General features: G+C 26.7%; 1 protein-coding gene across 5 annotated transcripts in view; it reads left to right on the forward strand.

Annotated features, from left to right (window-relative positions):
• The window catches only part of LOC129981869 (cell adhesion molecule Dscam2-like), a 614,065-nt gene that overhangs the window by 445,341 nt on the left and 141,801 nt on the right, over positions 1-26,923 (forward strand). For all 5 annotated transcript variants that reach the window (XM_056092905.1, XM_056092906.1, XM_056092909.1 and 2 more), the window contains exon 19: positions 24,708-24,800. In XM_056092905.1, coding sequence (XP_055948880.1) covers positions 24,708-24,800 — 93 coding nt within the window. The remainder of the gene's footprint in view (positions 1-24,707; positions 24,801-26,923) is intronic.

Raw genomic sequence — 26,923 nt, forward strand, 5'->3', positions numbered from 1 at the left:
TTGTTTGGTTTTTTGTAAATAGACTAACGGTTATTCAAGCAGTTATTGTAAACTGGAAGTTGTAAGCATAATCGCTCTAGCAGATTACCTAGCATAATTTCCACGAATTTAGAAACCATGTTCTGAGTGTAATTCATTCAAACTAAGCATAAAATTATAGATGGTTTTAAGAATAAATAACTTAATTAAATCAAATTGGGTCTACTGCTCTGCATTAACTTTGTTTCGTGCCAAAAAAATGTAGTACTAATTCTTTCTGCGATTTATCCCTATTATCACAAGATACTCTGCAATTTCTCGATGATATCTGAGTAATATTTTGAAGCATTAAGAACTGTAATAATAGGGTTAACTTCTCTATCCAGCATAATATAACAATAAGATTAACTTCCAACTTAGGTTTTTCTATTTCCTGTCAGTATTTAGTTAAACATCTTTTTCACTATATATCGTTAACTTCTAGTTTTATACTTAAAGTGGTAAATTAGATTCCAATAGTCATTTCCACATTCTTACTTATCGAGAAATATTGTTTACTAGTAAGAAAATTTATTTAATATTAAAAGAAAAAATGAAACATATAAGAAATAAATGAAGCAATGAAAATTATTGAAAATTATCGTTCCATCAGTAAACCCATTCATCATTTTGCATCGAATGGTATGTAGGAAAGAAACAGCCTATTTCAGTACTTTTCTGCTATTTAGATATGAAGTTAAATATTCAGCATTTAATCTATATATTTTTAATTAGACTGAAATTACCAAATAATATCAGTGAATTTATTTTGTACGTTATTATACATTTTGAAATAAAAAAATAAGTTCTAAATTTTCTAATTATTTTAAAATTTAATAAAAAATACTCTAATTTCTTTGATTTTTGATCTTGGGTAAATAGAAAATATTCTACAACTATAAGGAAGGCTCAATCGTTACAATGTCTTTGTCATTTTTAATAATAAAAATAGCAGTGTAATCAATCAAACTGATACTATTTTCTTTTAAAGAAATATGATTGATTACTTTGCATCTTAAAAAAGACTGCACATGGTTTCTGTAATATTAATTCTGTAGATAGCTGGTAAACAGAATAATTCGTGTTGAAATAAAAAAAAAATGTAAATTTAGTATAAATATGCTGGAAGCCACTAAATTACTACGAAAAATGGGAAATATCAATTTTAAAAAAGAGTAACAAATAAAAAAAAATATTAGGAAAATTCTGTTATGTATCTGATACAATTATGAATGTAGAAGAACTCTTTTCTTTGTTATTGAATGAGGGGAAAGTTAAAAATTACCGATTCACTTCGGCCAGATATAATTCCGTTTGTAATTTTAGACGAAATCGAAAATTATAAAACTTGCAAGACAAAAAAAATGAATAAAGTGCATGTTAATGATTGCAGAAATTTATATTTTTATTCCTTTTTTTAATTATATATATATATATATATATATATATATATATATATATATATATATATATATATATATATATTGGTTTATATTACTTGGTTTATATTACTTTTGTTTCAATTAAACTGTGTTTTAGAAGTTCATGCATTTGCGCTCTCTAAATACTATGGTGTTTTTCCTGTTCATTTTTTGGTTTTAGTTTGAATAAGAAATATTTTTTAGTTGCGATTCCGAAACTATTTAGTTTCGTTTACAAAATATTTCTAACTTCAGATTGGTTACTTATATAACAGTGCGCATGTATTACGCAGACATTTTAACTTGGATTTTCATGCATTCATTTTTTAGTGACATGTAGTTAATTCTAATAAATACTTAATATTTCAGTAATAACAGCTTTTTAATCTTATTTAAATGTATTTATTTCTGAAATTAAAAAAAAATATATATGTTCACTGGCAACAAGCTATATCTATCAAGTTATATCTTAAATCATTTTCTAATACAACATACTTTGTTAAAAAAAATACTTAAAGTTTACAATAACTTTACACGCTAAAGAAGTAACTCAAATATCTAAACTAGTTTATGCATAAAAATTGAATTTACGTTAAAACTGTACAAAAAGTTTTGAAAATGAAGAAAGAATGAGATTTACAAAATTTCATACTAAAATCACTTTTCGGTCATAAATTTTAATTTCACTTAAAGCTTGAATTAATTACATGACTATATCATTTCTTAATTAATTTGAATATCATTATTAATTAGTTAAAAATTAATGCAATTTTTGAATTCTAAACTGTTTTAGAATTGTTATATGTAACTATAGAAATAACTGATGAATATTAATGATAAACAAACATTATTTCAAATGTTGTAGACAAAATATATTGTAATAAACTGATAATATTTCAAATGCAGTGTAGAAATTTATGATATTTTGCTTAAAAAATTATTATCTTTGGTGTGTCTAGAAAATTATCTCGGAATCTTTATAATGAGTATCCTATTATTCACAAATAATATAAAAATTCCATTCTTATCGTATAAGATGTGAACAATAGTATCTTTTAAAGTAGAAAAGAGTAAATTATCATTAGAAAAGATATTTAGAAAATAATTAAAATATCTTCATATTTTAATTTATTCATACAAATCTAGCTTTTCTTTGAAAATTATATGCTTTAAATTAGTTTGATAATTACTTTAGGCGACCGAATTTTGTAGTTGGATAGAAATATTCAGGAGCAGATGAATTTTTTTAAAAGTTACTTTCATTTATTGATATTTTTGGAATAAAATTGAAAATAATATGAATAAAATAATTTTGATAGTTTTGAAATAACTAATAATCATATATAATTCATGCACAAGTGATGACTTCTCAATCTGACTTGCCAAATAAATACATTTTGTTATGATAATTAATTTACTTAAAATTAAAACAAAATTAGGCAATCATTTCAGGCAAAATACAGACATGTTATTTTTCTAGAAATTTAAAGAAGCTCCTAATCGAAACTCTGAACGTAATTTAATCTCTTGATTATTTGAAAATAAACGAACATAAACTATTTTCATTTATTTATTTTAATCATACTCAAGAAGCACTAACCTTCCTTTGATTCCAAAAATAGTACTTTCTTTACTGTCTAAAAATATTTAATAGAAATGCTTTTATTCACTTGCCCAAAACTATACTCAACCCTTCTATGTGCACGATTTTATTCTCAGTCTTATAAATATAACACTAATAGTTATATTAATATTAATAATCACAGTAAGATCTTAGGAATAATTCGTTTGGTCAAAGAACTTAAAGAATAGTTTTTAATATGTGACCTTAAGAATTCGAGAAGCATAATATCGACTGATAAAATTGGTTAATATTCAAATAAATGTATAAATATTAATTTTTAAAATTTTAATTCTGAATAATACGTAATACACCACCAACCCCCCCCCCCCTCAAAAAAAAATGATATGATTATTTTCAGTGAAATTTTATCCATAACCACTTGTGCAAAATCTATTGATATTTCTTTTTATTTCCAATTTTTTTCTTGCGAGATTATATAATGAAAAGCTGAATTTATTATAACCTTAGAATACAATTTATTAAATGAATGAATAAGTATTATATTAGCATAGTATAAATGAAAATATTATTATTTATTATATATGATTATAACTTTTTTGTGAATTTAAATCTAAGCGCTTTATCAGATTTAAATCTCTTAATGTTAAATATATATTATGACATAGATGATTCAAACCTACTCGAACTTCAACTTTAAGCAAGATGTGTGAAGCTTATAATTACTTTTGAAGCAACTTAGAATTCGAAAATCAGTTTTCTCATTATTTATAAACAGGCAATCAGTAGCTTATTAGCAGTTATGATTAAATTTCATTTAAAAAACATTGGAAGAATTATCCAAATATTTTTTTATTTAATCGTATTAAAAATAACTGATTAAATGAATTTAATAACTCTTCTGCATTAAATTATTAAATTAAATTCATAAAACTAAACCCAAATTTTCAAAATAAACTAGACACATATTTTGTTTCTGTTTCCATCTCTGTGCATTAATATCTTTATTCAGAAATAATTGATCCATCTTTTAATCAATTTTCTTCTTTTTTATACAGGTCAAGTAAAATTGCAGAATTTAAAATATATCCATAATATAGAAACTGCGTAAATATATATATATATATATATATATATATATATATATATATAATTAAGCCTCTTAATATTTCGGTATTTAATAATTCTTGTACAAAGTATACGCTGAAAAATTGCTCTTGGAATATATTTTGAAACAAGAATAATTTTTTTATAGAGCTTATATGTTCTAAAATTAATTGATTATATTTCAAATTAGAGAACAGCAAGAAATGTTCCAGACGGAGCAAAAGGCGGCAACGTTAGAGTTTCAAGATTAAAAATACCTTAAGTAGAAGCTCTCCAAACCTTTAAACATGATTGATGCATTTTGGAATGCATAAATATTCATGATCCATAAACTTGTGCAAAATAAATTGCTTTAGAAATAGCGAAAAAAATCCTATTTATGCTAAGCTCCGAAGCAGGAAGTAAGATAACGTAAATATAATACGTGCGCTAAACTCTTTTAACTGTTAAAAATTTCAGTTTTCAGCAGATGTGTAGAGAATCCATTTTTGCTGTCAGACGATGGGGGATGACTTTAAAGAAGAAGCGTAGAGCTTAGCAGTAAGTGACAGAGTTTTGAAAGTCAAAGAACTCGTCGCCTTTGTTCATACAGAAAAGAGGTAACAGCTTGAAAGATGTGTGGTTTAACCTGATTTTGAATATTAACTCAACCTGTCAAATCTACTTAAAATGTATCTGTTTAGGCAAATCTCTGAATGCATGGAAAATATGAAAATTCGTTGTGATAAGCTAACTGAATTGGAAAGTATTCACTCTATGTAAGAATAAATAGAGTCGAATGTATATATTTCAAAATACCTGAAAGTTGAAATTAAGGGAACAGAGGACTCTATAAATCATATTTTTGAATATTCACTTAGGGATAAAAGATTTTTTTATGCCTATGTATTAAAATATAAAAAAGGCAAATATCTTTAAAAAATTTTAATACGTAACAAAAATATTTTTTAGAAAAATTAAAACATATATAATTGTTGAAAATTTCGAAATATTCCAGACGGTTAAATTTTTTATTTCTTTCTATTGTTTTTTATCCTTTTTACCCAATATTAACTTATTTAGAACAAAATTGCGTGTTTTTTTTATTCCAATGAAATGTTGATTTTTTTAGAAATATCTTTATGTGCACCTACTGAGTTTTCATAGGAATTTTAAAATATAGATTGCATATGTTACTTTCTTTTAATGTCTAACCGAAATCTGTATGATTATTTCTATTTAATTTCTTCAAAAATTAACACACCTGGAACATTACAAAGACATATATATATATATATATATATATTTATTTATATCATTTTGAGAAAAGTCTTATGTATCCTTTTGCTGTAAGGTATTTAAATATTTATTTTACTGATATATACATTTATAACATTATTTTAGTTGTTCATAATCATATATTTTGGTGAAAAAATTGTAAAAGTAAAATTTCATTTTCTGCTTATTTTAAAGTTGCTTTTCCACTGTCCTCTTCAATTCCGATAGAATAATTCATTTCCAAAATTTTTCTTTTAAAAATTGCAGATTTTTAAAAAGTTAAATTAATTTTATTATGTTTAAGAATGTTTTGACTCTTGTGATGCTGTCTTCTAGAATTAATATTAAAAAAATAAAATTTCTAACTCACTTCTAAAGCAAAAAATCTTAATATTTTGACTAACTAATAAGAATGATTAGATATTTGACATGCATTTTTAATGTAGAGTATATGTATATCGTTAATTTGTTTTATTTTTTGCATTTTTTTTCAGTTTACAGCATTCTTATTCCTTGCTTTAATTTAAAATCACTATTTGAGATCAGTTGCTGCGCCGGAATATTGTTTGCCTTTAATTGAAATTGAAATTTTAATTATTGTATTTAATTTAAATCCAATCTCTTATCCATAATTCAATGTTCTAGCATGCATAATTTAATGTTCATTAAAAGAGAGATTTTTTCAATGATATATAATCCTATGACACCATTAATGAATGGCATTACAAATATTCATTGTTTTATTAATCTTTCTAGTAATAATACAACTTATTTGACGATTTCGTATTTAATTTCTCATTTTTCTTGTAAATGGGCATATATTTCAAAATATTTTTTTTTTATAATTTTATTTTGAAGTAATTTAAAAATCAAATTTTTTCTGTAATATTTCTGAGTGTTTTGCCAAAAAGCGTCATAAATTTTATTAATTTTTAATTATTTAAAATAAAAAAATAAATTTCCCGAGCTTTATTCTTAACTTTTAGAATTCGAATACAAAAATGGAAATCTATAGCTACAAAACGATGACGTGCAAACACATATAAATGTACACACAGATAATAGACAAATACGCATACACTCGTACACTTCCTTTTATGATCTACAACGTTCTTTATTAGAATATTTTCAGTTTTGTTAATATATGCCATAATAAGTTAAACTTTCCCACGCTATGTCATATCTAAGTCTGGCACATTAAAGTTCTAACAAAAGTTGAGCCATAATTTCAAGCGAAATTTTTAAATAGATCTTTTGTAGTTCCAAAACATGATAATAATCTAATAAATCAAATGAATTATAATAAATATGGTAATTGCTTATTATCAACTGAAATAATGGATCCGAAATTATAAAGGGGTATAAATATTTTCATTTGCACTTTTTTATGTCATGAAATTACAGTTATTCAAAAACTGAATAGCTGTCTTTGAAAAAGGCAGTTTATTTTTATTGTTAATCAGTAAAGATAATAATGTCAAATAAACAGTTAAGAAAATGAAAAGAAAGTAATTCCAAGTAAATTTATTTTTAAATAAAAAAGATTCTTGCATTTTAATTTAAATAATTTTGGTTACAATTTGAAGATTTTTTTTTAAAGTTTTAAGAAAAAAATTAAATACTGGCATAAGATATTGAGGTGATAGATAACAATTTAAAACTTGTATAGTATGGTAGACCTTGCACTTGTTATGTTTGTGGGTCTGATGCACATTAAATTATTCTTTCTGAGTCAAACATTCACACATTTTGAGTTGGGTGAATAAAGAGAATGGAATATTAAAAGAAATTCTTATTCATCTACAGAACATTCTGAATTGAGGTGTCCTTCGTAGGCGATTAATCAAATGATTCAAAACATGGTTTCTTGTTTCCGTAATAAAGTATCCAATCTGTTGTTATGGAATATTCCAGCAGGAAGCAACTTATGAAGATAAGAAACTGTAGGTGTGGTGGTTGGGTCTCGCCACCCTATGTACATAATGCTTGAATTAATAATGTGAGGTATTCTGACGAAAATTGGACGTGTTTTTTACAGGGTAGAGGTGTTGTACCTTGGTCGGACTTGTTTATAATTCTAGCCAATGCTATCGCTGTGTCCAGATTATTCAATCATTCCCTTTGTCTTATAGTTCGGCCGAAGCACCTAGCTTGTGGTTATCTTTATGTACTTTTATAAAAATTAACTATCTTCCTAAATTTTACTAAATTATGAAAACTTCTTCGTCTGTATACAACCCACTTAGATTGGATGAAGCAAAGCGAATTGAATTTAGATCCAAAGAAACATTTAACATTTTAAATTTACATTTTAGTGGATCTTTATCTCTCTCACACCCTCTCTCTGTATATATATATATATATAATGTAAAATCCAAAAACATTTGTCACCTTATTGAATTATTAACACTTTTTTGCAAAAAGGAAAATAAGGAAAAAATGATGTTTTTTGTCTTTTACTGACTCTTTTTTTTATTTATATATAAAAAGAAGAGACTTCAAAAGTTTTATGAAAATTGACCATTTAATGTTAACTGGAAATAATCTAGCTTTACTTCTTTAGAGCACAAAAAGGCCAACTTTATACACAAATAAGCTATATTTTTTTTCAGAAATTCAATAATATTTATGATTTTTCTTAAGCTTTCAGATATTCTAAAATTTAGCAAAAAACAGACTTAAGCAGACTAAAAACAGACTAAAAAACAGACAAACAAAATTAAGATGCAAACAATCTTAGACAAAAATTAGTCCTCTTAAAATAGACTGTGTAATAAATCGGATTTTATATAGTAAGAATTCATGTCTGATTACATACATTACGCGTAATTCTTCAATACTTATGTAATAGTTGCTTATCTGAATTAATTGCCGAATGCTACTAAGATTTACTAACTTATTGATGCAGATGAAACATCATGCTTCTGTTTTAAGAGGAACTCTGAGTTCAATCAACTGCATTGGATCGAATTTTCCAACTCAAAGCACTTATATCAACGAGCAAAGAAAGTTTGTGTATTTGTTGTTTCAAGCGAGGAAGGGATTTAATGAGCTCTAAAATTGCAACAAATGAATTCTTTATCTAGAATTTATTTCGAGGGAATTCATTTCGTCATCATCTTAGTTCTGAGAAATTCTCTAACGACTTCCATTCTGAGACGACTTCCTATTTCCGATGCAGACGTGAAATTTCAAAGAATACTCTTGAAGATAAAAGTTCTGATTCTGGCGAAAATGTTGTGGCTGCTAATTATTCTATACGATTCCGTTAGGGGATGATTCAAGAAAATGACCAACCTCAAATTAGAAAGCTGAAGAATGCAATCATTAATAATCAGTGTGATGTAACATCCCTTTTAAAAGGCAAATATAGTTTCTTTAGGTATGTTTAGTAAATTAATTAAATGCTTTATTAATTTTCATTTGCCAAAACAGTTAAATTCTTTTAATATGACATTTTTCTAAAACAGCTTTCACATATTAAAATTTGAGAAAATTGGAATTATCTTAATAGAACATATATATTTCTGTCAAACTGCTTTAATTGCTCTATGTATTTTCAAATGTATCTGATAAGTTTGCTTTATAAAAATAGGAATAACAAATAAACGATGCCCAACTATTTTCAAGGCTATTCAATACTGAAATTGGGACAAAAACATCCTTAATGACTAACGTTTAAGTATTTTTAACACTTATGTTCATTTTGTATAGTATACCATACATACAACTTTATAAAAATATACTACCACTATATTTTTTTTTATTTATCACGATTATTATATCAAGATTTTTTTATTTTTTTTTTATGTTTTTTATAGCGAAAAGAAGCTACCTATATACATTTTTTTGCTTTTCTTCAAAAAAGCAATTTTGCGACGATAAGGGTTAATAAATGAGAATTGTTAATAATATTAATATATATATGAAATTGACTTTTACCAAAATGACAATATATTATTAAGTTCATTAATAAAATATGGGGTTTGGATTCTTGAAAATATGCCTCAAATCAATGAAATAGTTTAGAAAATTATATTTTGGGTTTGCAGAGATTTGCAAGGGAAAAAATATTTCATTAAAATCTTATGAAATAATAATTTTTAGAAGCAATATTTCATCTTTTCAAATGTCGAAAATACACCTCTTTTTTAGATAATTAAGATATGTTCATTATATATAACTTTACGGTTTTCATGTGTATGTTTTTTTAAAAATTAAATATTAGAAAATGACAATATTGCATTGAAATAAGCAATGCTTTTTTGATGTGATGCGATCATTTTTTGACATGAATAATGTATCGAAGGATTGTTAATATCGATACATAAAAATAAAAATAGATTGACTGTTCAGTATTTAATTGAGAATTGAATATCTGCTTAACAGAAATATTATGATTAATATTAAAAAAAATTTAGTTGAAAGAGTAACAATAATGAAATACATACAACGTGAAATCATGTGGAAATAAAATTAATCAATGACAATTTATTTTACGAATATCGAAGTTTACAATCTATTAATTATGGAAAACAAACATTATAAGACTAATTTTTTTACTTTTGTACATCGATATTTTTTATAAATATACTACAACTCAATACAATTTTAAATTAATTTTAATACAAAATATTTTTCCAGGAAATTTGTCATATTGATTAAATTATTTTAAAATATGAATAATCTAATACAAAAATATAAATCATTTCATAAAATATTTGTGAAAGGTTTAATTATGAGCAGCTAATTCGATTCATAAATATAAGATGTTATTAGATTAATAATCATGAGTTCTTTTTGTTGTAAATACATATTACTCTTTATTATAAAAACGTAAATTTGAAAAGATGATGTATATTAATAAAAACATTAATATATATAGATTTGATATATGTTAAGACAGTAAAAAGATTTACAAATACGAAAGAGAAGTTGTTTATATTTTATTAACAAATGTGCGTCAAAAAGAAAAACAAACACAAAAAAAGACAAAAAATTATAACTTATTAATTATAAAATTATAACTTAAATTGCCATATAGCTTATCATCTGATAAAATAAATAATGTATATATAAATAAATAAATAGTGTATATTAGTAGTATTTTAGATTCTTTAATAACTATTAAAATACATTAAATAAAGATTCTGGCAAAAGAAAATGTCATAAAAGAACTTTAAAAAAATGCCTTTTTTTATAAAAGACATGTTTATAAAATCAAAATTTCCCCATCTGAAAAAGATATTTCCTATCTTTGTAGTAATTTAAATTTAATAAGAGAAAAAGAAACTTTACAAAACTGATAAAACTCGATTGCATGAAATTATTCTGGCAAATTAATTAAATTTTTAGTCGACAGTTTAATTAAAAATTAATTGAGTGTGAGTAAGCAAATTGGATGAATAATTGGGTAAAAATAAATTAAATTAATTTGCAAAAGGTTAGCATGATTATATTTGTTGATTTATAAAGCATTTCATTTTTTTAAAATTATGTAACTCTAAAATAAAAAAAGTGCTTTCAGTTTTTGAAACTACATTAATTAGTTTTATAAATTACAAACTAATCATTTTAAACGCTAAGTAAAAATGTAAATGCTAGATTAAAAACGAATTATAAGAAAAATATATTATAAATCATTATATTTCAATTAAACTAATTTTAAACCCTAAAAAGATACACTTGAATATAAATTTATGAAATCCTATCAATCTTTATGCATGACGTTTTGAATCATTCGTTTAAGAAATGTGTAAATAAACTGCTTGAATTAAAAACATTTTTACAATTAAAATGAGACCATGGAAATTGAAAAAAATAATAATAATCCGGATTTAAAAGAAAAATCAAACTAAGTTGCAGCCAAAACTAGCTTAACTATGTTATTTAGTAATTTTGGAATCATTTAAAAAAATATATATATTATCTACAATAATAAATGAGGTATTATGGTCTTAAACATAAATCTAATTGAATATACCAGCATATATCAGTTATATATCAATAATAAATATTTGTAAAATCCAAATAGATGTTTTTCGCTTCTATAAATATTCTCCTGTTCGTGAGCAAGGACTAAAAGGGGGTTTCTATTTCAATATTTCGTAAAACGAAAAATAATAATATTTGATTGTGCTTAAAATTTTTATATTTTTTGCAAAAGTGTTTAAAAACCTCATACATAAAATTTAAATTCATACAAATAAATGTGAAATAATCAAAATTAAATAGTCATCGGAATTAGACTGAAAATCAGTATAATAATCATTACTTAAAATATTTCTTCTATTAAACATATGTAGTAATGAAGTTTAACCTGTGGAGTATAACATTTGATGCTTGAATTTCAATTTTGAAGCAACGGTTGTCCAAGCGTTCATAGTGGCTTTAAGATCTAACTCCTTTAGAAATCTAGCCATTATTCAGGTTTGTTATAGATATTTGAAAATTACCACCAGCTCATTTGCCATCTTCATCATCTGATGATATCATGATAACATCTGAAATTTGCATTCATCCTAAAAAAGCATTCAATGCCAATCCAAAAAAGCATAGCTCTCATTAATAATTTTTATATAATCCTTTATACTTAGATAGTACTTATACTGATTACTGAGCTTTGAGTAACTATGGAATTGTTTACAGTCAGCTAATTTCTCCACACACTTATAAAATTTTAAAAAGGTATTTATTGTGCAATTTCAATGATATATATGGTTACGAATTTGTAAAATTCCATCTCGATGCATTTGGTTCCATGCCGAGGAAGACATTTTTTCAGGTTGCACAGATGAAGGCTGAATAGATCATGATTGAATGATTCTTTGTCTTGGCGACAGACGTGGCGATATTTTACAGTCAAATTGAAGATCCCAGAAACTACAAGAATTTTGACAATGTATCTAATAGGCCATGATATTTGGAGATATTTTTAGAAGTTTATTTGTCTTGTCAAGATATTTATATAAATAACGAGGTCGAGATGATGTCACTCTGTAGTCAAATAGTTAAGTCAGTATTGTGTCATGTGAGAGTTGCTGAATGATCAAGAAGGGAATGTAGTTAAGGGGAGTCTCTCTCCTGCTAGTTCTTTCTTAATGTTTTGTGCTGTTACTACTGTTTATTAATGTTTCTTCTTCTCTTATAATGCTACTTACTGCAAGTGTTGATCTTATGTGCGCTTCGGATGTGTTTTGCTGCTTGTGTGGCTGTGCAGAATAAAACGTCATTATTTTATTTTTCTATTGAACATGATGATTTTTTCAACGAACAACTCCGCCTCAGATTTGATTTTTTTTTCATACCAATATGTTAAATTAATTACATGATCGAGAATGCTGTTAATAATGCTAATAAATAGAACTATATTATGCCTAAAGTTTAAAAACGTAATTAATGAATCAGATTTTACGGACTTCGATTATTGATAGGATTTAAGTAGTTATATATCCATAACTAATAGAAAATTTCATATCTTAAATATCCACAGAAATCATTTTCAAGTGATAACATACACATTTTTATATGCGATGTATCTTTCCAACCTAATCATGGTATAATGCCAATGTAATTCAGTCGTGGTCTTCAAAATAAATCTTATGAAAACTAATCGCTTAAATATAAAGCGTTCTTTAAGATTTGTAAAAGCATAAATTTCTCTATTTTTTATTTCAAAGATCTGAATGTTTATTTTATGATATAATTAGAAAAATTGTCTTTGCTGTATCTCTGTGGAAGTATATCTCTAAAAACAATAAAATGTGAAAACATGTGTCTGCTTGACGTTCTACAGGCCTGACTGTTTGACCAAAACAAGCTACCGAATTTCGCACTTTATGCTGGATAGTGGAAATGTCGTCTTCGGAGAGAAATATTTTGAAAGATGTAATCAGAATTTTAATTAATTAAATATAAAGCTGAATTTTTCATTTTCTGAGATAACATCTAAAAATATTAACTGCACAAAAATAAATTTTACACTTTTTCTCAAAATTTGAAAAATTGTCTTTCTAATTATACAGCTTTAATAGTCATCCAAACTTTTAAAAATTTCGTATATTTTTTGCTTTGAATAATTTGTAAAGATAAATAGCACTGTCGCTTTGAAATTCAAATCCCTACATTGTTTTGTGATATATTTTATTTCCTGAACTTCTATTGTTGAAAACTAAAGAAGAAGTATTCTCTTTAATATCTATGTAGTTCAAGATCTATCTGTGCAGATTATCCTTGATATCTGTGTATTTAGTAGATGAAAAAAAAGTGAAGTTATAATAACTTAAAAATTAGAAGATAGACGATTAGTCTATTTTAAATATCAGATTATTTAAATAACTCTATGATTAGTATCCATTAGATGCATGTATACAATAAACATAAATAATTATTATAGAAGACAATTAAAATAACACGATTTAATTGTCTAGCAATTTTGCGAAATCATGGGCATGATGTTATATCTAAACGATTTAATAGAAATTAAATATTACCAATATTCCCGGCTATTCAGATGTAGCCAAAGGCGGCTACTTAAATATAAACAATAAAGGCTTATTTATCTGAAATGGGATATCATAATCATTTAATAACATGACCTTAAAATTAATTACAATTATAAGGATTAGAAAATTACCAATCTTCTTAAATTCCACTTTAAAGATAATTTTCCTATTAATTAAATGGGGCACATCTTTCCTATCACTCCCTAGTTGATATAATGACACAGAAATCAATCCTTGACCTCAAAGGTCAATCATTCTCAGATTAATTACATAAACCTACGAACCAGCTCCTCGATTTCAACTTCAAAGAACTCTACATTCTTCTTAATCCTTTGAAAACGCGCAGTAACTCCTACCTTGAAAATCTTTTACCGTAGCTTGCAAATTCTTTAAAACTTGAACTCGAGATTTTCTGCGTCACCGAATTTCACAGGTCTCCGATTTCTAAGGAGTCAGCGTAGCGTTCAAGGAGATAGAAACGAGCAGCTCCCGTTAATAGTTATGTTCCCGCAATAATGCTGACGACTCACATTTCCTAGTAACAGGGATAATTAACAGACCATGCATAACAGAGGGCTTGGGATAAAGTGGCTGGCTGAGATAAGGTTACTAGGAAATCTTGGACCCTCTGTGTGTTTTGCTACACTTTCAAGCGAGAAGTTTCTATGTTTCTGGAGTATTGTAACAACGGAAAACGAGAAAATTTTAATAACTTTTAATGATATATTAAGAGGAAAGCTTTCGGTCCATAGAATGTTACGGTAAAGTTGTTTTATAATAAAATTTCTCCGTAAAGCTTGAGAATTCCAGACAGCCAATTAAAAATAAAGGTTGGATTTAAAACCCTGAAGTGAAATGTTATGAACGATATATATATTAGTTATTGTTTCTAGTTTTTATTTTTGTAATAAAGTGTTGTGAGATTATTAAAAGCGTTGTGAAAGTTATAATAAAGGGAAGTGAGGTTGAAATCCAAAGTTTTCTAGATTATGATTTTTAATTTAAATGTTATTAATTAATTGTAAAATGATTTATAAAAGCGTTGTGAGAGGTATGATAAAGGGAAGTGATGTTTAAATCCAAAGTTTTCTAGATGATGATTTTTAATTTAAATGTTATTAATTAATTGTAAAATGATTTATAAAAGCATTGTGAGAGTTATGATAAAGGGAAGTGAGGTTGAAATCCAAAGTTTTCTTGATGATGATTTTTAATTTAAATGTTATTAATTAATTGTAAAATGATTTATAAAAGCGTTGTGAGAGTTATGATAAAGGGAAGTGAGGTTGAAATCCAAAGTTTTCTAGATGATGATTTTTAATTTAAATGTTATTAATTAATTGTAAAATGATTTATAAAAGCGTTGTGAGAGGTATGATAAAGGGAAGTGAGGTTGAAATCCAAAGTTTTCTAGATGATGATTTTTAATTTAAATGTTATTAATTAATTGTAAAATGATTTATAAAAGCGTTGTGAGAGTTATGATAAAGGGAAGTGAGGTTGAAATCCAAAGTTTTCTAGATGATGATTTTTAATTTAAATGTTATTAATTAATTGTAAAATGATTTATAAAAGCGTTGTGAGAGGTATGATAAAGGGAAGTGAGGTTGAAATCCAAAGTTTTCTAGATGATGATTTTTAATTTAAATGTTATTAATTAATTGTAAAATGATTTATAAAAGCGTTGTGAGAGTTATGATAAAGGGAAGTGAGGTTGAAATCCAAAGTTTTCTAGATGATGATTTTTAATTTAAATGTTATTAATTAATTGTAAAATGATCTATAAATATTATTTTTAATAATTTTAATTTCACTTAACCACTTAACAGTTTTTGATGAGTATACTCGTCATGGAAAAAGTACAATATTTTGCGTTATGACGAGTTTAATCAATGACATTATATTTATTAATAAGTGTTTAATAATTTATAAATGTATATATAATAGATATATATAATAATTTATAAATGAATATTTATTACATTTATATAATATATATAAATGACAATTTATATATATTTTATAAATGGTAATTTAGATAATCATTTTCCGAAGAGGTCATATCAGTTAACAGGTTAAATAACCAGTGGGGGGGGGGGTAATTTTATCTCTCTTTACTAGTATATTCACAAAATATGGCTAGTTAATTTTATTTCGTACATTTTATAAATGCTTAAATAATATTTTTTTTTCTAAACTTTATACAGATTTGATATACATTTAAATGATCATGCATAAAATTTTATTTTTGTAACTTGTTGCTTTTTTAACCCTTTAAAGGGCCTTTATTCTAGTCATATTATGTTAAAATATTTTTAGGCTTGAAATTAGAATAAGAAAAGGGATTCATTTAGCTTATTAGATAAATTTAATTTGATTGATGAATTAATTAATTTTATTAATTAATAATTAAGTAAAAAATCAAAATACATCATTTTGTCTGAGATAAAGAACTGAAGCATCTAAGTTTCTGACTTATTAAAAAAAATTATCAGAACTTTTGCCAACCTACATAATTTTATACAAATATTGATAAACTTGGTGGGAAATTGTTCTACGGGATTTCTTCCCACGGCCCTAGAAAGAGTTAAATTACGAGTTTATGCACTCATACTAATTAAATTGAATTATTAAATTATATAACTGAATTTGCCATTATTCTATTGAATTTGTGAATACAGGGTGGTCAAAAAAAACTTCCCCTATATATGAAACCCTAGCGGCCTCTCCGCTCAACCAATCGAACCAAAATTTCAGACATGATTGTTTGAAGGTATGCGCTGGAGATTGTGATGATTCTAAACAACGCAGAGCTCACGGTTACAGTGAGAGAATTTCGAAATTTTCGAATGGCGACACCCACTTTTTCCTTGCGCAAATTGATCAGAGTATTGAAAAACCACAAATGGCGTTGGAACGATTAGCGTATGACGAAAATTGCTGCCGTAAAGCATTTGCAAAGAAGAGCATTATAAAGGACTAATGACAACAGAAAAAAACTTTTATTGGAATGGAAAGTTATAATTACAGGTTTTCAACGTGTTCACCCTCGTAGGCGACAACGCATTGCATTCGGGAGATTGTGGACAACAATGCCGAACGTAACATGAAAGGAGGAATCTGCATAACTTCACGTCTTATGGCATCTTGCAATTCTGACACATCCCGTGTACCAGGCGAGTACTCCTTAGATTTCAGATAACCCCAGAACCAGAAATCCATAGGAGTGAGTCGGAGGATCACGGTGGCCACGAAACTGCAAAGTTACTAGAGAGTGACTCTATCACCAAAGTGTTGTTGCAGCACTGGTCGAACACATTGGAGGACGTGTGGAGGAGCCCCATCTTGCATCCATACAATTTCCCTAATGACATTTCGTTGCTGCAATTCAGGAATAACGGAATTTTGAAACTTTGTCAGAATCGCAAGATGCCATAACACGTGAAGTTATGCAGATTCCTCCTTTCATGTTACGTTCGACATTGTTGTCCACAATCTCCCGAATGCAATGCGTTGTCGCCTGCGAAGGTGAACACGTTGAAAACCTGTAATTATAACTTTCCATTCCAATAAAAGTTTTTTTTCTCTTTCCAATAAAAAATTTTTTCTGTTGTCATTAGTCCTTTATAATGCTCTTCTTTGCAAATGCTTTACGGCAGCAATTTTCGTCATACGCTAATCGTTTCAACGCCATTTGTGGTTTTTCAATACGCTGATCAATTTGCGCAAAAAAAGAGTGGGTGTTGCCATTCGAAAATTTCAAAATTCTCTCACTGTAACCGTAACCGTGAGCTTTGTGTTGTTTAGAATCATCACAATCATCAGCGCATACCTTCAAACAACCATGTCTGAAATTTTGGTTCGATTGGTTGAGCGGATAGGCCACTAGGTTTCATATATAGGGGAAGTTTTTTTTTGACCACCCTGTATTTAACTGAATTATTTATCGAATTTTGTTTAAAACTAGATGCAAATCTAAAAATACTATGTTAAAACTGTATGCTGAATGCCTCCCATCTGGTTTGTTTCTTTTTGAGTTCTCGTATTTTTTGAGGATTTGGACAATCACATTAAATGTCTCTCCTTTGACAAATGTTTGATTTTTTATGAGGATCTACAGTTTAGATATTCCGGACACAGATAAAATGTTATTTCTTTATAAGTTTTGATTTATCGTGCTTTGATAAAATATCATAGATAGCGAAAATTATTGGTTGAATTCTTGCTATTTAGAAAACTTATATCAATAGAATGTAGCAGTAATTGTTTTCTTTTTCCACTAATTCTTTTATTAATGCTTAAAATTTATGATGATTCTTTTTCTACAGTCAAAGTTTGAAACTTCTCTAAATGAGTAATATGATATTTAAAGGTTATAGTCTATGCATAAAATTTACAAACACATTTTATAATAAAACAATTAATGGCCCTGTTACAGTAGCGTTTTGCAAATAGGAGAAGCTTAGGCAAAAATGTTATAAATCAATAATTCAAATTCACTAAAATGTTGCAAAATTTTCATATACTTTCAAAATTTTCGAATTAAGAAATGACAAAAAAATGTAATTTTCCTTTTAAATTATTTTTTTTTATTTTCTATTGAATGTGATAAAATTTCGAAACATGCAGTTTAAATTCAAAATTATCCTTAACGAATCACAAGTAGTATAAGGCAATAATACATATTCCTCCTTTTATTTGAAATCAATATCTTTTTTCTAAAAAATATTTTAATTTAAATAAAATAAGTCAGAAGGCATTAATAAAACATGAAACCAACAATTTTCGAGTATAATCTTAAATCTCAGAATCCGAAACTTTTATTTTGTTTTATTCTATGAATGCAATGGTTATGTCTAGAGTTTTAATGAGAAATATTCCCAATTGTCATTCAAGCAAAAATTGAAAATTCTTAATTGAGTCCCTGGGGCAAAGTTCTTTATTCACTTCACGTTCAAAGAAGATTTATATATAAATCTTCATAACAATAAGTATTATTTCAAGAAAAAGAATATGTGATTTTATATTTCAGAGAAGCTTTACCAAAATCTCCTAATTCCGCCCGTGCTCCTTTCTTCGCTAGTTTTCAGATATTCAACGTTGCTATAAATATATTTGACGGAAATAAATTTATTCACTGTCGCTGAGTCACTTAAAAGAGTAAAAACTTGCGAACTGAATTTCTAAAATTTATGTTTAGTGAAATCAGATTATTTGCTGCTTTAAAAAGATAATTTTTTATAAAAGATATTTTTAAGAAAGAATTTAAAATGATCTTTTCAATTCTCTTCTTCACCATCCATAACTTACTATAAAATTTCTATAAAATGATCAATAAATTTCAACATACTTACAAGCTATCAATCATTTGTTATTTATTTATAATTTATGTAAAAATAATATTAACTTTAAAACTATGGAAAATGTGTAATCAAATAATATTCATCGTTTTGAGGAAATACCACTGTAAGCATGACTGACGTGCCATTGGGAGCATTCAGTAGATATTAATTATCTTCTTACAGTAGATAAAATGCGAATTCAAGTTTCAATTATTAAAATTAAAAATGTGTTTAACTATTTATTTTATCTTAAAAAATGTTTACAAAACAAATTATTTTTATGTGATTGGTTTATTCTTTAATAAGCAGTTTTTTGCGGCCACTATTTTACTGAGAATTCTGAATGTGTTTAGTTTCATTTATACCTGTCATGCATAATTAGATGACTATTCCTATAAAATATTATAGGAGTTATTTTATAAAGTCGTGTTATAATAACATAATATCTTTTTTGTATATTTTATATATATGTATTTTACATATTGAGACAAATTGTGTGACATTATAATTTCATGAAAGACGTTGCTAACTGAACAGTATATCAATTAATTTCATATTGCCTTTTGTGATAGTGTTACTTAATTTCTAATTCCTGGAGCAAATTATGTAGCCGTTAAATACATTTTTTTAGGTTTCAATAACAAAAAATAATAAAGTCACGTTCTTAAACATTTAATAAAGTGGTGTAGGAAAATTTGATTGAATTGTAACAATCAAATATATCGTAGAAAATTATAAAAAATATATATTTTAAAAAAAAGTTGTAAGAATTCTGAAAAAAATGGCAGAATTTTTACCGTGCTATTTTATATTATATTTTATTACTTTTTACTGCACATTTATGCCACCATTTGTATCAATTAAAATTTTGAAGATTTCTACCATTAAAATTATAAGAATTTTAAAAATGTCTACAAATTAATTTTGTACACCAACTTTTATTCTAAAGATTTTTTGTGGGAAAACTTAAATGTAAAATAAATTGCTCTAAGAAATGCATTCCTTTCCTCTAAAATATGTACGCACCATATTTGGTAAGCCTATGTAAAATTGTCTTTATTTACCGAATTTACACACACACACACACACACACACACACACACACACACACACACACACCACACACACACACACACACACACACACACGACATTAACCTTTATTACCATCAGCGATGTAATTTTAAATTAGAATCATCTTGAGAAACCTCTTCGAATAATAATCTAATGAGTTGTAACATAAGTAAGTTTAATAATGAGTAAATTTACGACTCCTATGACTGGTCTTATTCCAGTTGCAGGCCACATCACTCACAGAGGGTGGACTCGTTACATGGGAGATGCTATGACACTGTTTCCTTATTATAGATACAGGATCATGCTAATCATGCTTTGAAGGGCTATCCCTGTGGGATATCCCTATGATATTGGTTTCATCTCACTGAATTACTGTTTAATTTCATAGATTTCTTACTAATATTTATTTTATGAGTATTTTTGTGGGAACACCATGCCAATATTTAACAGATTAACTGATTTATAATAAAATCTAACAAATAAATCTAGAAAGATTAGGCAACAAAAAATGCATATAATCAGATGTATCTTTCTTTTCTAACTTTTAAATGTAGTAAGGAAAAGGTCATCAATGTGTATTCTTAACAAAATGTGCATTCTTAATATACTGGCTGCCGCTCGATTCGCTTGTAATTCACTTTTTAATTAATTAGATTATAAATATGAATCATAGGCGAATTACGCCTCGGCCACGTTATTAAATACTCACATTTTATATCGCCTTAATTTATTTTGTAATAAATATCATTCATTTTTACATAATAATTTGGTTGAGTATGCAAATTGAAATTGAAGGTATAAAGATGTAACATTATAAAAAGACACATTTTCCTGTTGCATGATCATTTCTAAACTTTATTTTTCTTATCATTTATTTTATAGCGTACTTATTTTGAATGAATCACGCAATCCATTCCCATGCGGAACTACAAAAACAAAATATGAATGGAACTATCACGAATAATCGAAGTTAGCAAATTCAACTAGGTATGTGAAACATATATTGCGTAATAAACGTGGAAAATAATGCTGCTGCACCTGAATATATACCTCCCAAATTGCTCCTCCTGCGAGCAGACTTCAGAGTTATTCGATGCGTGCGTTCCCTCGTTTTCTCACATCAAAAGCACTACAGCCTTTGGGTAATGTTCTCGGGTGAAATATGATAAGATATTTACTCCGGAGAAAGGAGTGTTTTGGGGTTGCTACTCTACTTCCTTGCTTCCATTAAACGCCAGACAGAAGTTGGTTACAGGAGGAATAAATTTTTGATAATATTCACTTTATTTTCGTTCACTAACGTGGTTGGTTGTGATGCATGGTGAATGCAGAATGCCTAGTTTTCCATGCGTATATAAATTCAGAAATTTCTGAATTTGCGAATGAGATATGACTTATAAATTAATTATTTCCGAATAAATTAATCTTCTCCGTAGCAATTTAAATTTTATTCCAATTGATATAACTCGAATGGGTATTTTTAAACATTATTTTTTAAATTTTTTTACTGGCTGAAATGGACGAAATCTTGTTCCAGTTTGACAATTCAGAATGTCATCTGTTTATTTATAGATTTATTTAATAAAATCATTCGTTAATTTTTTTCCAGATTAGCGTGAATGTCCCTTGGAATCTATAAATGACGATATATATATTTTTTTTACATTGTAACGGTTACATAACTCCACTATCTTCTCTTTTGATACAACAGATGGCGCTACCTTATTAACATCAAGGTGTATTTCCCATGCTCCTTCTTGTGGGCCATCATTAGAATTGTATTGTAAGTGAGTGTCGTATATTTTCGTGTTCTTGTTGTCTTGTGAAATGTGGACATTAGAGAATAATTAAATAACTGTTCTTGAAACTCGCCTATTATTTTCATCTATTTCATAATGAAGTTATAAAAAGGTCGTTCCTCTACAGTTTTTTTTAAAACCCCGTTTCAAAATGATGGAAACTTTAATGGTTTCAATTGGGTAGTTCGTCATTGACGAATTTAATCAATGAATCATTACAACATATATTATTTGATAAAGGTAGATTTTAAATTATAATTTAGTTAATACCGATAAAAGAAAACAATTGTATTTGTTAAATGCTGGTAAAATTGGAGAATAGTGTAAACATACATATTCTAAAAAAATTAAAGATGATATATTACAATTTTATGTTGAGAGTTATCTTTTTTCAAGTTAGTTACATCTAATCTTGTTTTCCTCATTTTCTGTATGTTTATTAACGAATTTACATAAATAGTTTATGTTGTAAGGAGCTATAAGAAATCTTATCACATTTTTTTTATAATTATTTGTTTTGATAAACGTGGACACGTTTTACAGTAAACAAAAGCAGGTCTTTCGGGGATGCTTGATTCATTGTTCCTAGAACAAGTAGCAATTTCTGTCAACTCTAAATAAAGTATTGATGCCTGGTTTGAAGATAAGAAATTATCATACATTTTTGGGGCTTCTTACTTCATATAAGGAATTTGGATATCTATATAATGGAAATTACTGTATTCGGTATTCCACAGTGATTTGGTATTTCACAGTCATTCAGTTCCCTCCCAAAAAGGAATAATGATGTGCAATTTCATCATTTATAAGTATATTTTAAGGTATATAATGTTACACTGATCATTTTTAAGGACATAAGTTCTTCTATACAAAATTTACAAATTTATGGTTTGGCTCCTTAACAGTATCAGCATAAAAAATATAATATGCTCCTTCAATCAAGCTACGACGACCGCTCGATTCTCTTGAATATCACAGCGAAATTCATTCTCCTTTCGTTAAGAGAAATTAATCGTATACTCGAGGTGCTTGCTTTGTTTGTTAGGGACATTTGCCCTGATTGGTTTTGGGAATTGGACAGATTTCCATATATCCAATATGGGAATCTAAATATTTCAGAGTTTCATATGATATCCTATCATAACTATCATTGATTATAACTATCATATCTTATCATTGATTAACAACCATTTGCTAATCCTGATATTCCTTCGAATATCAATCTTTTTTAGAATATGGATTGTCACTGTGGGTTTTTCGTTAGCTCGTAAAGATTCTTACTTTTTATGAGAAATTAGAACGTATTCTGAAGAACTGGAACCCGAATAATCTTAGGAGTGATGTGGTTAAAGAGGCGAAAATGAAAATACCAAAGTAGAAGAGCATTTCCTTCTCCTTTACCATATATATATATAAAATGTTTTGACGATTTTAGACAGTATAGCAATTATTTTGTAATTTAAATATTGATGCCATTTTAAAACTGATAATCTAAAATAAACTGAATTCAGATTATTAAACACAACCATTAACTCAGATTCCAAAGCAAGTATTCTATGCTAAATTATTGTTAAGCTATAAGGAACAACTTTGTCATTGCTTTTGTTTAAGTCCAGCGATTCGATTAATTTCTTTATGTTAAAGATAATTCCATGGGAATCTTCAGTTTAAAGCAATATTGTTTTTAATATATATATATAGTTTTCTTTTTAAAAGACGCATTAATATAGAAACTAGGAACCAAGGAGGTATTTTGTGATAAAATGAGCCAATGATCTTCGAAAAGGAGGAATTCCTGCTGGATATGGAAGATTAGAGCAAAATTCCAGATAGAAACTATACTATTTGTAGAAATAATTAGACTATGATATGACAAATGAAATGAGAAAATTTTTTTCTTCAACCTGCTTCTTACAATATAATGTATCTCTTACAATAAATAAAAACCATTCTATGCACCACATTTACTCCAAAGCGAATTCAACCAAATTTTTCACATTCATTCTTTCATACAAGAGAACAACATAACACAGATCAAAGTTAATTAAATATTCAATCAAATTGAAAATAATCGGAATTTTTAATTTTTCTGCCGTTGCTCTGGAACAAATTTCTTACAAAATAATTTTATGCCATTTAAAATTTAAAATCTTAACTTCTTAGTGACACCAAATTAATGCATGTGCAGTTTTGATTTCAATTGTAATTAATTCTTTATTTATTAACTCAGACTGTTTCTAAATACGGTAATATTAATCTATACTTTATCACTATTCACTATTCTATCAATATTTTTTGAAATTTCTATTTGAGATCTTTTGTAATACTGTATTGTTTTATAATAGCTTTTAATAATACCTAAAATGACAAAGAAATAAGTGAAATGCTCTTTATCGTCAAGGTGCAAGGGCAATCAATCAAGTGATGAGGTGTTGTAGAAAGCTATTGTGTATTATAATGATAGCACTGAAATATTCTAATTCCGAGCAACACCGGATTTATTAAATTGTCAATATATAAAGAAAAACATTTATTTCAATTAATGAATGGCTTTTAAAATTTGAAAGCTTAGAATTTGCTAAATAATTTTTTATATTTTAGATCCTCCTGGAACGCCAACTCTGCGTGTTGCTTCCGTCGCTGCAACATCAGTAAAGTTGGAATGGACAGCTCCGGATTCTACACCAATACAAGGTATTCCTCCTTAAATTAAATAAGTGGAATATGACATTTTGTAGAAGTTTAAATACAGTTTTACAGACATTTTCTGGGTTAGTAATTTTTAAGATATCCTTGAAATTTTTTATTTAAAAAAATCGTGAGTAACATGATAGAAGCATTGTTTTCCATTTATTAATTGGTTTAATGTAATATATTTTGATATTTTTAGATATCTTTTAAATTATTTTTATTGAAAGTAATACATAAAATTACATGACCAATATTTCGTAAGTAAGGGATGACTTTTTTTTCTTTTACATTTCTATTATTTCAATTACATTCAATTACATTTCTGTTATTGCAATTTATTCATTTCGATTCTACAAGATACCGTAATATTTTGACATCTCTCCAGCCCATTTCAAAAAGTAAACGCATCTTCTGAATTATCAAAATATGACCAAATTTCATTTATTTATAAAAATCTAAATATATGGAATATAATACATTTTATTATTGTCTTTTCTATAAAAAAATCGCCAATTTGTAATTCTAATATCAATTTATGCAAACTATATAAACATCAGAACTATATATTTCAGTTGATATTTGTTCGAAAAAAATGAATATCTATTTTTTTTTTATGGAATACCTCACGGAATACGACTCGGTTTGAAAATTAATTTTAAAATGAAATGGAACTCAATCCTTGTTACTCTATTTCAAACGACCTTAGAAAAAAGATATAAGTAAATGAAACTGGATTTATTTTAACGTCGTATTATCTTTGGTTGTAAAACTGCAATTTTTCAATTATTAGATCAATACATACAAAAGTAAAACCTTGAAGTTTGTTAATTGAATTGATATATAATATTATTGGAAATAGGAATAGAGCACTTTTTTGGGATATCACATAATTTAGATTTAATTTAACAAGTAATCTTGAAATTTTTAGTAATGAAGCGTATTTCTCGTTAATTAAAGCATAAAGAATTTAGAGTGGTCAAAACAATTAAAAAAATGGATAAATTATTTTGAAACTAAAATATCTCATATACAATAAAATATGTTTCAATAGCCGGTGCAATAATTTAACTTGATTGCATAGTTATATAAAGCTTTTACCTTTAATTTTAAGTTCAGAAATTTACTATGCCTTAAGGGCTCCCAGGGAATACTTGGAAGTTCCAAAATCTACAATTTAGGGAAATTTCAGCAATGTTGGAAAATCGTAACTGCCTGTTTTCTACGACTCCCTTGATTCCTTTGTTCAGCATTGTCTCAGGTGGCATTATCTTTCTCTCAATGGCCCTCATTTCTCTGATTTATGATCGCATTTTGCATACTGAACATCATACAGATGTGTTATATTATCAAGAAAACGATTTGCACATTGTAACAGAGGGTGTGCATTTTAGGAAAAGAAAAACAGATTGGGTATAACCGGATATCTCACTTGAACTTTTGCAGTAGAATTTAGGTCTTAATGTAAAAAAAAAAAAAAATACATATAAAATGCTAAGTGTAGTGAAAAGCAGAAGAAATAGCCTTTCTGTCATTAAACGTGTAACTTCTGCTTCTGTTAAAAACTGAATATTTTTACTACTTCTTACTTTCAAACATATTTACTTCGAAACTAATTTCTTAGAAATATATTTTTATTACCTGAATTTTAATTTCACTGCTGATATTAGATATTTTTTGCTTCATTTTATTTCATTTTTGTAACGTGTTTTGATTCCTACATTGAAATATTTAAATTATGCTTTTCCTAAAATAATAAAGCATATTTCTGATAGAGTAGCACATATATCAGAAAATATGCATACCAAATTAGGCTAAAAAATATATTTCTATTCTGATTTAAGTGATATAAATAATTATAGAACTACAATTCATATCTGTATCAGTCTTCAAGCTTCAAAAAAATATGCCAAGATATATTTATTATGATTTGATATTTATAATTAGTAATTCTAAAAGCGATACATTTATAGCGATACATTTATCAGAGAGAATGCTTAGAAATGTATTTTACAAAATATTTTTCTATTATAGAAAAAGTATTATAATTAACTATTGTTGATCAATTAAAATCAGATACAAAAAGTGGAATACTCCATTTATATAAAAAAATAATATATAATTTTTCC

The sequence above is a fragment of the Argiope bruennichi genome, chromosome 8 (genome assembly GCF_947563725.1).
Source record: "Argiope bruennichi chromosome 8, qqArgBrue1.1, whole genome shotgun sequence".
Taxonomy (NCBI): domain Eukaryota; kingdom Metazoa; phylum Arthropoda; class Arachnida; order Araneae; family Araneidae; genus Argiope; species Argiope bruennichi.